At 39.6% G+C, this 14,713-nt stretch overlaps 1 protein-coding gene across 4 annotated transcripts in view; it reads right to left on the bottom strand.

Annotated features, from left to right (window-relative positions):
- Positions 1 to 6,887, bottom strand: part of Kdm6a (lysine demethylase 6A) — a 197,949-nt gene extending 191,062 nt beyond the window's left edge. For 3 of the 4 annotated variants that reach the window (XM_063245756.1, XM_063245755.1, XM_063245757.1), the window contains exons 1-2: positions 6,334 to 6,886; positions 6,055 to 6,118 (exon numbers count right to left, since the gene is read on the bottom strand). In XM_063245756.1, coding sequence (XP_063101826.1) covers positions 6,055 to 6,118; positions 6,334 to 6,494 — 225 coding nt within the window. In that variant the 5' untranslated portion in view covers positions 6,495 to 6,886. Of the gene's footprint in view, positions 1 to 6,054; positions 6,119 to 6,333 lie in introns of all 4 variants that reach the window. The other variant, XM_063245754.1, reaches the window with a different exon arrangement.
- Positions 6,888 to 14,713: the final 7,826 nt, after the last annotated feature.

Genomic DNA, 14,713 nt, shown 5'->3' with positions numbered 1-14,713 from the left:
CCAAAAATAAAATCAGCAATGAAACAGATGCTATAGGATCAAAATAAAGAATGAGTATAGTAACTATCATAAAAGCACAAAAAGAAATAGGACCTAATATAATGTCTCTACTTCATTCACTATAGACCCCACTGAAGAACCAACTGCCAAGTTGAGAGAGATTTAATAGAACGCAATAAAGCTTTTTAAAGTATCTATTCTAACTACAGACACAATTTAACCTCATCTTTCCAGGAGTAGTGGTACAGGCCTTTAATTCCAGCAGCACTTGTGAGGCTGAGGCAGAAAGATCACTGTGAGTTCCAGACCAGCCTGGGCTATGTCGTGAATTCAAGAACAACCTGAATTATATATATATAAGACCCTATCTCAATAAATAAATAAATAGCTTCTTTAGTCAATCAAAATGTGACATTCTGGTATAGTCACTATCTGAATGCTTACTGTATCATTTAAAGTAATGCATTCTGTAGTTAAAAAAAAAATCTATGGTTAAAGGAGGACACAGTACAGAAATCTATAGTTTAAAATCCCCTTTCCATCCTCATCCCAGACACGTTTTATGCTCCAAAATGACTATTATTTAACTACTACTTGGATACCATTCCAAAATTGTCAAGAGAATTTCTTAAATTGACCCACGAATACTCAGGTAAGGATCTCAAATTAAGAACCCAATGAGAAGTACGTATTACTACAAAATGAAATCAGGAGGTACAGAACATACAGTAAATCATCTCCAAGAAATACAATCAAGAAACATTTCCCCCAATCCATTATAAGTCATTCTAATTTATAACTTGCTAAAATGACCTTTATCATAAATTTTCAGAGCACTTCACACTTTAAATATGACTGGAGTTGATATGTTGGTCATACTTATCTTGCCCCTCTTAGGAAACTCAATTCAACACAAGTGAGTGTTAACTATTACTTTCATATTCTCTAGCATAAACTACTCACACTTAGTATACATTCAAATATTTGCTATTTTAATTACTGTCATAACTTACAAATCAATATGGAAAATTGATACAATTACATGTGAAGTTTTAGTATGAGTGCCTAAAACTCTCAACTGTGCATTCATTACATTCACTCCAACAATTAACTAATCCACAAATAAATATATATTGATCCTAAATAGGCTAACCACCTTTTCTTAGACAATCTGGTGGTGTTTTCTTTTTTGTGTTTGGTTTTTTTTTTTTTTTTTTTTTGGTCTTTTTCCTTTTAATCGGTACCAGGGATCAAAACTCACGACTGCCTGCTTATAAGACAGGCGCTTATGCCGCTGAGCTAAATCCCCAGCCCCTTGGTGGTGTTTTCTTAACATAAACTAGCTCTCTGGATACTAAATACCACATTTCAAAAATATTATTACAGTGTTGTCATTAACATCAATTTCAAAGAGCTCAAAGCATCACAATGAATTTCAAAGTAAAAAATAATTTCAACAGAAGTCCTTCCAAATACAGAGTATCAATAATATATAAGCAAAACTAAATATTATATAATCTAAGAAAAAGATTTACTCTGCAGCTAGCTACGCAATGAAGCTTCACTTTGTTTTAAAGTGTGTGGTCTATCATTCCACTCTTCTACTCGTCACAAAAATTCATCTCTGAAGCAATTTTTTGTCTGAGACATGGTCATGCTATGTAGCTCAAACTGTCCTTCAACTCACTCTGTAACCCAGGTTGGCCTGGAATTCTGATGATCTTCCTGCCTCAGCCTGAGTGTGGAGATTATAGACATATACTACCACATATGGCTTCTGAAGCAATTTTTAACCTAAAATACCTAGATGTGTTAGTAAAATGTTCCCTAGTCATTTCAATTTGTAATTGATTGTACAGAAAGACTAGTCAGTCCAAAGTACCTCTTTTTATATTATTACAATTCTAATTTGTCCAGACAGGTAAACCTCCTACTAATCTTTATTAGCAGGAATGTATTAAAATTTTAATATGCAGTAACTGCATCAAACTTTGTCCAGGTAATCAGTGTTAACTATAATTATTTAGAAGACACCTTTCCAAACTGGAAAACACTTTTTTAAAAACTCATTAAGTTAAAGATCTAATTTTCAAATATAAGTCATGACATTAACTCATCGTTACTTTTTCCAAACTAGAACACTAAACTTCTTTAGCATTGGAAGTCAGGCGTGGTGGCACAGACCTGTAATCCCAGCAGTTAGGAAGCTAAGGCAGGAGGATGGCCAAGAGTTTGAGGTCAGCACCTGGGCTCCGTAATGAGTTCAAGGCCAGCCTAACCTGGATAGTGAGACCGGTCTCAAAAAAACAAAGAACGACAACAACAAAACCTCAAAACTTTTTTAGCACTGGAAATGAATATATACGTTCAAGTACCAACAAACAAAAAACATGTAACATTTGTTTTTAAACATCACCAATATCCAAAATTAAAAGTATAAAAAAGCCACCTCCAAAACTGATCTAATAATTTCCCTCTATGTGCAAGCAAACTACATTTAGGAAAAGATAAGCTTAATGGGTGTTAAACTACTTCTATTATCCCCAAAATTGAAAGCCCCAACTATTTTAATATTAGTATCTTTTCAAAAAGCACATACATTTTTAATGTATCACTTCTAAGAATTCTATCTTTCCATTAATAGAATCACAAAAAAAAGACACAATATTTACTTACAACCCTGAAAAATGATAAGACAGCCTAAAATAAACTATATAAGTATAGTTCTCTGACAGATAAGACGCCCTCTTGGCCTGACACAGAGAAGATATATTCCCCGACTTTCTACTATAAATTACTCTAATGATACTCTGCAGTATTACTGTATCTATATATTCTTACATTTATGCTATCTATATTATATAACTCAAATTTTTATCTTTCTTAAAACTTAAAAGGCTTTCAAAAATGTACTAAAAAACAACCATAGTTAACATCTGTTAAAATAATTTCACTTATTTTTCGTTAACTGGTTTTAATTTAAAAAATAAGAATCTTAAGTTACAAAAATATTAAGGATCAGCATTACAGAGCAAACTAAGATCCCTCACTACATACATCACAAGAACTCTGATTAAGCAAGTTCCAACTCTTTACAATCTTATTTTAAGATATACTATAAAAATACTATATTATTATTTGTTTTAATCCACAACCCCAAGCACTCTATATCAAGTAGCAATCCTGCAAACAATGACTGTAACATAGCCAAATTAAAAAAAAAGTTTAGATAAGGTAGCCTCACATCTGGAAAAGGAAGACCTAAGTGTAGGGGCAAGTAAGAGGCACTTCTTTAATGCCTTCAGCTTTCCAAAACTTTTAGGTCAAGAGTTTTATTTCTCAAAACCTACAACGTAAATTTAAAAGCAAATAAAATACATGAGTAAAAATGTATGAAAACAAGCAGTAATAGATACATTTCTGTCCAAAAGAAAAAAAGTTATAAAAACTGCACACTCAATCATTTGGAGGGGGGGGGCGGCACAACAAAAATTGCAACTAAAAAGGGAATTCAACTCTATTATCTGTCCTCAGTTAAGTAGTCTGCACCCATCCTATTAAAGGAAAAGTCAACTCTTCATTTTTAAGACATAAAGAAAAAGAAAAAAGAATTCTGAAACCAATATAGCCAAAATTAAAAAAAAAAAAAAAAAAAAAAACTTGCTTCCCAGGACTGTTTAAAAAGAGGAATGAAACTAAATAATTCAGTACTTCCTACAGCAGGACTCCAGCTCATTCATTCTATTCAGAATCCAATTCTAACAGAAGGTGCGAGGTTATATAATGTCAAGCTTTACATTACACATTCCACCGTTATGTTCAGGCTCACAAAGATGCAACCAAGAACGAACTCCATGAGAGTTCAAGCACATATTACAGAATTTTTTATTTAACATTAAACCTAATGAGTCTTGATACAAGCACATTCAACCTGACTAGCATTGAGTCAGAAGCAATGAAATCTTTTTTTAAGCTACCCATGTTTTATAAATTTGCAATTCTTCTCCAAAACATAAATGATGCTTTGCAGGTTCTTCGTTTTTAAGATCTTGCTGTATTTGAACATCTAAAAAGTAATGCACAACTACAAAAAAAACCTGAAAATGTTCAGTCTTTTAAAATTTAAGCCCAGTTCATAATAACTGCAGGGTTCAATATTACAGTATGCAACCCAGTGGTTTCACTGTGGATCTGAATATGTGCATTCTAAAGACATGAAATCATCAACTAGCATTTCACACATTATGCACATAAAACATCAGATTCCACTTATTGCTGCATCACTATAACCAAAAAATATTTGGCCAAACTTTTCCAAATGAACTATGGAAGCAACTTTACTAACCCGATGTTAAACTGCTAATATTCACTCCAAAATAAAATGATCTTTAAACTTAAATCATTTGCTTTATTTTTTAGAATAATGATTTTGACAGTACCACTGTATTTTTAAATAAAATATTTCAAGTACATTGGTAAGTGGAAAAAAAATCAAGATAGGAGACTTACAATTCTGATGTTCCAAACATTCCTCACCTAGTCACTGTTCATTTTTCCAGCGATATTTTTAATGAAATTAATTAACACCTATGTGGTCAAAGTTTTCTGTAGCATTCAAGAGGGATTGGAATTATCAAACAAGATTATTTCCATTCAGCTTTTTGGTCATTATTTGCAATCAAAACTCCTTATATGTACTTACTTTTAACAAAAACATAGGCATAATTATAGATAAAAACGATTTAATGACACCACTACACCAACGTAGAAACAAAAATTAAGGATAACTAAAGAACAAAAACAAAAAAATCTTTTAAAGGCTGGGCTTTAATCATTTCAAACTTCTTTCTCAATTGCAACAATAAAAATAAGTGTCAAATGCAAATTTCGGCCAGTAAAGAAAAGGGCGAATGGATGCAACACCTATCACACACTCCAAGTTTCACGGTCCCAATTAAGAAAGCCTTTTAATACCATTTCAATCAGATTTTGGTCAGGACACACAAACTGATGCAGACAGAATGAGGCTCCAGCCTTTGTTCAATAGCTTACTGATGGGTAACTAAATGCGCTACAGGTTGACAAGCATTTACCAGGCTTATATATGCTGTTTTCAATCTAGAGAAAGGTATGAGAATTCTGTATGCAAATAATATGGGATAATTTTTATTAAACACCACCGAGCTACACACTCCAAAGCAGAGGCCTGTTATCGCTACTATTTATTTCCATGTTTACCTCTCCTCCTCTCCCCTAAACCCCCCCCCCTCATTTTCTCCTCCCACCCTGTCCCGCCATCTTGGGCCGATAGGAGCAGCCATTACTTAACTAAATGACAGTGCCAACAACTTTCCACACAAATAAACAGAGACTACACCCCAATCCTCCCCGGCCTCCCGTGACAGACACACAGGAAACGAAGCTCCAGAAGAAAAAAACATTCATGAATAACTGCAGGATTTCCATGGCAGAAAGACCAAAAAAGTAAACAAGTCACCTAACTTTAGGTAAAACACACAGCAACCCAGATACATGTCAGCAGCCCAATGCAAACTCTTCACGGACCTAAACTACATGCAACTTCCCCCTTCCGGAGCAGGGACAGAAGAAAGCCCCAAACGTTTGATTAACAGTCGACATCATAAACAGCCTGCCTGAAGGAACAGAATAAAAGCCGTAAGTGGCAAAGAAGTCAGAAATTGGATAAAATGTGCACACATTTGCGATCCCTTGACCCCTCAATAGGCACCTTGGAGATCATCGGCCTACTCTTCAAAAACTGTAAAATAATGGGCAATTTTGTCGACCCAGTTGGGCTTGGCCCCAAAGCATTGCCGTCTCCGTTCTTCCAGCTTTAGTAGTAGAGAGCGATTTCGCAAGGGAGCAAGCGAGGTATCCGGGGTGCAGGGAAAGCAGAGGCAGGAAATAGTTTTCCGGAAGCCCCTAGACCCTCGTTCTCCGCCACAATGAGCACTAACCGGGCCGTGGGCCCCGCAGCGAGCGTGGCGCCGGCCAGGGAGACCGTGTCCGCGCTCTGGCCCGCGGCTGCCTTACCTTGCCCAGTAGGGCCTTCGTCCTAGCGCCATCTTCATGAAACCTCACGAACCCGAAGAGGCGGCTGTAGGGGAAAGACACACGCGGCTCATTAACGCTCCTGGAACGCCACTGAGCAGTCCCTGCCCGAGCCCGAGGCCCCGGTGGCGGCGACGGCGCAAAGAGCGCCGAGCCGAGGTGCCCGCCCCACCGCCACCAGAGGCAAGCCGCGCTCGGGCATCCCCGGAGAGCGGCGCCTGCCTGTCCGAAGCCTACCGGGGGGGTGACGGCGGCCCGTACCTGTCCAGTCCGCCGAGCGCCTCCCTCTCCTCGGCTGTCAGGCTGGGGGACGCCTCCTCGCTCTCGCCGCTCGCTTTTCCCGCCGCCATTTTCTTTTCCTCATCACCGAAAGCGGCGGCGGCAGCGGCGGCGGTAGCGAGCGACACTCCGCAGGATTTCATGGAAACGCAGCGAATTTAGAACTCCGACGCCGACACCCCCCAACTCGGGCCGGAGCCCGCAACGCCGCCCCCAGTCTCCGCACGGGACCGGCACACCAACTTTATCGCCGCCTCCTCCGCCGCGAGAAGCGGCGACGAAAAACCCCAACGCGGTAGCGGCGAAAGCGACGGTGGCAGAGGCTGCGGAGCCACTGGGTCGGCAGCGGCGGCGACTCGGCTGTAGGGTCACATCGCGGGGGCGGACAAGGGTTAGCCACGGGCGGGGACGGCGGGAATGGCTGGAGCGCGCGGGGCTCGGGAGCAAAGGGGGATTCGTTGGAGACACAAACTTCCCCGGCACCAGCACAAAGTTGTTGTAATTGTGTCACACAGCGAGCCCCACGCCGCCGCCGTGACCCCCCCCTTCAGCCTGGTCAGTGGAACCAATCGGCGCGGCCCACTCTCCCCACGTGACCTTTGTTGACTCACGTCAGCCGTGGCTCCACTTAACTTGCTAGCTGCTCGAGCCCCGCCTACAGAGGCCACCACCGATTGGGGCGCGGGCCGCACGCCAATTCTGGCCGGTGGTTGGCTGCTGGGCGCGTCTGTCGGGGGGAGGGTTGTCACCGCCAAGGAGCAGCGTGTTAGGTTGTGCCAGTTAAATACACTGGCAGAGAATGGAAGGGTCCGGGCCGTGTCACCTCGGGAGCCGCGGCGGGCTCAGGAGGGGGGAGGGGAGCGGCGGAGAAGGGCGAGGTCCGGCACCGCCCGTGGCAGGCGCGAGCGCCGGTTCTGGTCGCCATGGATCGCTTTTGCCCGGCTGAGGCTGGACCTGGGCCAGACCGCGACTCGGGGATCCGGAGCTACACAGGGCCAGGGCCCGGGCGCGTCGCCCGGAAGCGGTGCACGTTCCCGGACCTCTGCCCTTCGAAGAAGACACAGACTTTTGGCACCACTGGAAATAACGTCCTCTACGAGGAGCGTATTTGGGGAGTCGCTGCCGGAACCCAGGCCCAGAGGCACGGCCGCCGCCCTAAGCCAAGCCGCACTTGCAGTTCAGATCCCCTCACCCGCGCCGAAGGTGAATGGGGAAAAGCCCCCTAACTCCCGTCCATACACCCCAGGCCGGAAGGAGCAGAGTCCCCTGCGGGGTCTGGCTGGCTGACCGTGCTACTCCACCGCCTAAGGTCTGTCTATTGGCGGCATTTTCGGGCCAAATTTTCTTGCTACCTGCGTTGCCCTGCATTTTACCAGTAACACATTATAGTATTATAAGAAAAAGCAATGAAAAATTGTTAAGCGGAATCTCTGGAATGTTGGGTTCTGCGGCTGTGATCCCAGTAGGGCTTTCCTGGAAGACTACGGGCTGCTTGTGGACAGGCTTGAGAGACTAGTCAGAATCTTCACACCTTGCAGCCCAGAAAAGCCTTTTTTAAAATCTCCACTACGTGCAGAAACCCTTAAACAGCAATAATACTTTCTGTTTCTGATCGTCTCTCTGTTGCAAATAAAGTAATTAGTCTGGCGTTCAATTTATATTATAATTGGGAGGAAAAACTAGGCCTCATGTCGAATACTCTTGAAAAGACAAATTTTAATAATATGTACTTCATACACATCTGTTACAGAGCACACTTCCAGCCTTCAGGAATGGGAAAATACTAATTAAATATTAATAGATATATGAAGGTAAGAGTCCCTTTATCAATAATATTTTATGCATTTTCCATGGTAAGTTTCCACCTGTAACCAATTGACAGGGTATACTCAACTTGGATTTCAAAATAGTGTATAAGAAAGGTAATTCAGTGCTGAGTCAGTAAATGGTAGCAGTATTCAGTGAGAAGCTATAGAAATCCCAACTGACTTTGCACAGGGACTATTTAAAATTGTTCCCCTGAGACTGGTAACCAGAAGAACAAACTAGTTTTATATGGATTATATTTCATGTTTAATTATTCTCAAAACACCTCTCCCATTCTTTGTGGCATCCTGTTTTGTTTGAATGAAGTGGGGACTGAATGTTTTCTACAGCTAAATTAACACATGCATTGTTAGCTTTCTCTCAAATAGTGACCTTCAAAGTCTAGGAGATTCGCTCGCGCGCTCTCCCCCCACCCCCCCCCCCGTGTGTGTGTGTGTGTGTGTGTGTGTGTGTGTGAGTTTGAGAAAGAGACATGGACACTGCCAGTATTTGGCCATATTTATAAAGTAGGTGGTTCCTGATTCAGACTTTTTCCAAGAATTATAAGACTGTGCACTCCCCACCTCTCAAAACCTTCCTTTCCACTATTACTAGCTAATAACAGCAGAATTGCATCAGGTACATGAGAAGCAGACCTGGTTTTTGATCCTTGTTCTGCCCACGTTGTGTGCTCCTGGAAAAGTTAACCTGTTCTCTAGGCCAGAGCTCTATATGTCAACTACAAGGAAGCATGGAGAATTTGCATACAATAACAGAAGTCCTTATATTACTATGTAATATGTTGGATCTTAAATAGTTTATTGTCTGTCAAGTGTATGTAAAATAAGTATGAAGCTTCTCTCCTGGAAAAAAATGAAAGGTGTAAAAAATGAATTTATAATGGTTATTTCTATGAAAACCCATGTAGAAGCAAGAGAGTAATGTTACCAAAGGAACATGAACTGTGGCATCACATAGATCTAGGCTCTAAATCCTAACTAACCACTTAATAGCTGAATGTCTTTCAGTAAATTAATCTAATTTGAGCTTTAGTTTCTCATCTGTGTGAAAAAGGAATATAGCCAGTTAACTTTTTTTTTTTTTTTCCGACACAGGCTGTTCTTGAACTCACTATGTAGCTCAAGCTAGCCTCAAACACAGCAATCCTCCTGCCTCAGCCTCCCAAGTGCTGCAATTACAGACATGTACCACCATGCCCAGCAACATTATTTTCAAGATTGGATAAGGTAGATAAAATACTAGCTACATACTGTGCATTCAAAAGTCTCAAGATAGCTAAAGGCGTGGTTCCGTAGTAAAGCAAGTACTTAGTATACTTCAAGCCCTGGTTCAAACCCCAGCACAAAAATAAATAAATACATAAAAATGAATCCCTTAGAAAAATAGAAAGGTAAAAATTTCTGAAATCTTTTCTTGCTTTCACAATCTGGATTGTAACCAGCTTCCCCATAAGCCCAACACGTAAACAGCCCTAATCCACTTTGTATTTGGGGCATGTAACCTCAATATTGCTACACCCCTCATTTATTTTAAAATTAAACCATACATCCCTTTGTGCTTATTTTTGCATCATAATGCTAACTTACACAGGAGCTGGATAAAATTTAAGTTTACCAGGTTGATATGACTAATAAGTGCACAGATAAATCAATAAAATTATACAAAATGTATTATGCTGAGTAAGATTATGTAATAATGTCCAATTTGTGGGAATATTATGCATTATACTTATGTATAATGTAATAACACTTATGTAAGGACCATCAGTATGAGAAGAAATTCAGCTGGTTATAAGAAGACAAGTTTAATTTATTGTAAATACCTAAATACTTAGCCTGATTTAAGTTTTAAAAATTTGGGGGCTGGGGATTTAGCTCCGCAGCATAAGCGCCTTCCTTGCAAGTATGCGGTCGTGAGTTCAATCTCTGGTACTGATAAAAATGAAAAAGACAAAAAAAAAAAAAATTTACCAGTTCTTCCTATATTTACTCGTGTCATAAATACTATCCAACTAATGTCAGAATGCACTGATGATTGAAATAAACAGGATTACAGTTGAGCAGAGATAGGGAAACAATTATAAAGACTGTTGTTACTAAAACTTTTGTTTGTCAGAATAGTTTAGAAACAGAATAGTCTGTTTCTAAAAGAAGCCTAGCCTTCTTCCTTCACTGGATTGAAACAGGCACTGAACCTTCTGCCTCAAACTGTACTGAGGAGTCTGAACTTCACTCCCATCCAGCAATTATGAGGGGTCACTTCTCCTCCATTGTGAATTAGTGTCAGAGCAGGCCTACTAGAGTGTCAACTTTCACCATTGCCCAGTAATAATACTACCAACCCCATTGTGTTAGTGTCAGCAATGTGGACTCAATGAGGCAATCCTATACCTCCCAGCCAACGCTGGGGCCTAGCAGAGAGCAATAATTCCCACCTCCACCAATCAGAAACAAGAAGATACTCCCTCTCCACTCTGTGTCAAAGGAATATTAAATGAGGAACCTGGGCTTGTAGTGACATAATCATATGATGAATGAGTATAATCTAAAATGAGAAAAGATGATCAATAAATGCAAACACTAAGGCAAACCATATGTCTCAATTATCTGACACAGACTTTAAAGTAGTCAGCATAGGGCTGGGGATTTAGCTCAGTTGATGTAAGTGCCTGCAAACGCAAGGTCGTGAGTTTGATCCCCTGTACCAAAAAAATTAAAATAGTCACCATAAAAATATTTCAGTGAGTAATCATAGACCCACTTGGAACAATGAAAAACTAAAATGTTTCATTAGAAGAAGTTTCTGCTAAGATAAAGAAAATACAAAGAAATTGTCAAGCAAGTGACATCTGTTGTCTATTATTGGGAGGAGAAGTTCAAGCACTTTTGCCCACTGTATCTTAGTATCAGTCTTCAGGGAAGATACAGTGCAATCACGTACTGGATGTAGCAATCCTTTTTTTCACATAGAAACAATGAGCAAGTTCAGCTTCAGTAGTGAGCAGTAGTCCCACTTGGCTAGCAAGTCCCTCTGGAAGCCAAAATACTTCTGTGCTGCGAGCAGGACCTCATCCCCACTCTTCAGGTGACAGATATTATATTGGGGTAGACTAGGTGTCATATGGTGTACATGGTTAAGCAAACTAAATCACTACACACTACACACTAAATCTGAAACAGAGAACTATTCCTATACAAAGTGACAAGCCAGCCCAGGCTGTGAAGACTATCTCTTGGTAAGAAAGTGGTCCAGGCCGAGGACCTAAGAGGGAGCCAAAAGACTGGACACCTGGAATCAAATGGAAATTTTAAAATTGAAAAATTTAATAACCAAAAGGAAAATTTCAGTATATAAACCCAATCACAGAATGGACGGAGTAGGAAAAAAAAAAAACCAAAAGAATCAATAAACTCAAAGACAATAGAAAATACCAGTCCAACAACAGAAAAAAAGAGGTCTGAGAGAACAATTAAAAAACAGAGACAGGGGCCAGGGGTTTAGCTCAGCGGCATAAGTGCCTGCTTGGCAAGCTTGAGGTTGTGAGTTCGATCCCCAGCACCAAAAAAATAAAGAAAAATTAAACTAAAAAAAACGGGGACCAAAGGGAAAATAAAAAAGAGCAGACAGAGCCTTCTGAGATCTGCGAGACTGTAACAGATGATATAACACTTATGCCATCAAGTCCCACAAGGAGTGGAGAAATAAAGCAGGGGTAAAAAAGTATGCAAAGAAATAAAGGGTGAAAACTTTCCAAATTAATATGATCCTTCGGTGAGTTGTATAAATAAATTTTATCCTGTAATACAGAATTATTTATGCTAAGAACTCCAAATCTCTGTGGCATCTTTGTCAGCCAAGAGGGACCAGAGAAGGCTTTTAGTGAATAGAAAATAGGAGCTAAGGAAATGGGGGTTATATTCCAGACAGAGGCAATAGCATATCTGCGAAAGCACAAAAACCTAAGTATATAAATTGAAGGAGTTGAGTACAGCTGTGGCCAAGAAGATAAGTGAAGAATCAAGAGTTGAGGCTGAAAACTTAGGCAACACCATGAAGAATCTAGAATGGCATGCTCAGAAATCACACCAAATCTTGTAGTGAACTATTAGAAGATTTTAAACAGAGAAATAATAACTGTGGAGTTGCTATGAGTGCTTTTTGAACAAGAGATCTACTGAGCTGGGGTTGTACCTCAGTGGTAGAAGCCCTGCTTAGCATCTATAAGGCTGTGTGTTGGATCCCCAGCACCATCAGAAAAAATAAAAACAAGATTTCCTTTCATTCCGGTTTAGTACCCAGCACCAAAGTCAATGAATACTAGGTGGCAGATCCTTTTGGTGGACCAGGGCCCAAAATACTATAACCTATCGGCCAAACCCAGTCTGCTGCCTGTTTTCATATAACCATTTTGTTACATGGGAAAATTACATGAAGTTTTACTGAAATAGTGATGCTCATCCACTTGCCTCTTTAGCTGCTTTCATGTAACAATTTGAATTGAATAGTTATAGTAGAGAGCATATCTGGTACTCACGTCACTTCGCACTACCTCTCAGTGACCTACAAATCACAGTAGTGAATTATAAACTGGCAGTCATGTTGAGCACCATGTGTATAGCACTATAACTTTTTTAAAAATTTCCTGTATGTACCTATCATGACAAAATGAGAAAAACGGACTTCAAATGTTATGCTTTTACTGAACAGTGAAATGTGGATTATTTTGTTGTCAAATTTGATGGCAAAGTATTTATTATCCAATAGTACTATGGCTTTGTTAAAAGAATACAATAAATGTCAGTATTATCAAACTAAGACTTTATCACAGTATTCCCAACTGACAGGAAAAGTATCAGTGAAAAAAGAAGACTTAAAACAGAATATTTCATCATAGCACAATTTTTCAAAGAAATTAAAAATGAAGTAGATGGACTGGGAATATAGCTCAGGGCCAGGATTATAGCTTAATGGTACAATGCCTGCCTGGCAAGCACAAGTTTCTGAGTTCAGTTCCCAATGTAAAAAGAAAAGAAAAGAAATGGGTATGTGGCAAATGCCTGCAATCCAAACACCTGGGAGGCCAAGACAGGAGGATAAGACTGTCTCAAAAACCAGAAAAAAAGAAAGAAAAGAAAAGGATCTACCAACAAGGCAGTTTTCTGAGTCTCTCATTTCTTAAGCAAGGAAAACTGATTAAATTGTATTTGATTTCATTGTGACCAGAATAAGTAAAGGTAAAATTACCATATTAGTATTTTAACTAGAACAATTGCTCAAAGGGTTGAAAACATTTTGAAGATCAGCCGTCAATCGAAAGGCAATTACCTTGGAAAGGTCATGGGTTACAGATATTAGTGACATTATATAGCTGTTATTTGAGGAATTAATGCTGCGTTTAAGGGCCTGAAGGGCCAGGGATATAGCTCAGCGGCACAAGCGCCTGCCTGGCAAGTGCAAGGTTGTGGGTTCAATCCCTGGCATCAAAAACAAAAAAATAAATAAAAATAAAGGGCTTGAAAATTAGTCTTTCTGAGTAGTTTGCATGGAAAAAATACCAGTGAAAATATTTTCAAAGAAGTTAAGAAAGCGCTGATTCTCTATAACATGAAGTGGAATCTTCCAAAATATGTTATAACTGATGGCAGAACACTAGATTTAGAACAAAAACTTGCAATAATATGAGATGTTTAAATCCATGGCTATTCATAGTATTATTCATAAGTAGTTACTTTGCAGTTGTATTTGAATCTACCATGAGTTGTTGAACCAGTAGTGTCAATGGTAAATTCATCCACTTTTATGGACTTAACTGTCATCAGTTCAATGAATTTTTGTCTGTAAAAACTGAGTATTCTGACTTTCCCTACCACATGGCAGTTCAGTGTCTTAGCAGTGGCAAAGTTCTACTGTTAGTCTTATAAGCATAAAACCCAGACTGAAAATTTTTGAATGAGAAGAACCCCTCTCACTTACTATTATCAAGCAATGAATGACTTTGGAAATTAGCTTTTGCTGTAGCCTTGATAAGTCTTAACTAATTAAACCAATTGCAAGGTAGTTGAGAAAATAAAAAGATTAAATATATTACATTTTAAAAAGGTAAAAATAAAATTTGTATATGAAATTTATACTGTAGTAAACTTACTTCGATGACTACATTGCTTAAATTAAGCTATTCTATACCCTTCCATGCTATCAGAAGTTAAATGAATTGCCCTTTTTCTTCTGTCTTTGTCTCTTTCTTTTGAGGGGAGGCGGTAATGGAGATTAAACCTAGGGCCTTTACACTGAGTTACATTCCCATCTCTGTTTTTTGTTTCATTTCATTTCTTTGCCACAGTCTTACTAAATTGCCCCTGGCTAAAATTTAGGATACCCCTACCTCAGCTTCCTACAGTGCTGGAATTACAGGTGTGTGCTACCACACCCCGTAAAGTATCCATTTTTATATAGACTTGTATCAGATTTCTTTTCAGAGCTCTAACTATGGTCCCAGCCAGCACTTTTCAGTCCTCAATGTAAATGCAAAAAACAT

Source organism: Cavia porcellus, unplaced genomic scaffold, assembly GCF_034190915.1.
Source record: "Cavia porcellus strain 051 isolate PalLab524CR breed Dunkin Hartley unplaced genomic scaffold, mCavPor4.1 scaffold_3, whole genome shotgun sequence".
Taxonomy (NCBI): domain Eukaryota; kingdom Metazoa; phylum Chordata; class Mammalia; order Rodentia; family Caviidae; genus Cavia; species Cavia porcellus.
The sequence above is the reverse complement of the archived record's forward strand: the minus strand, read 5'-3'. Positions and strand labels throughout refer to the sequence as shown.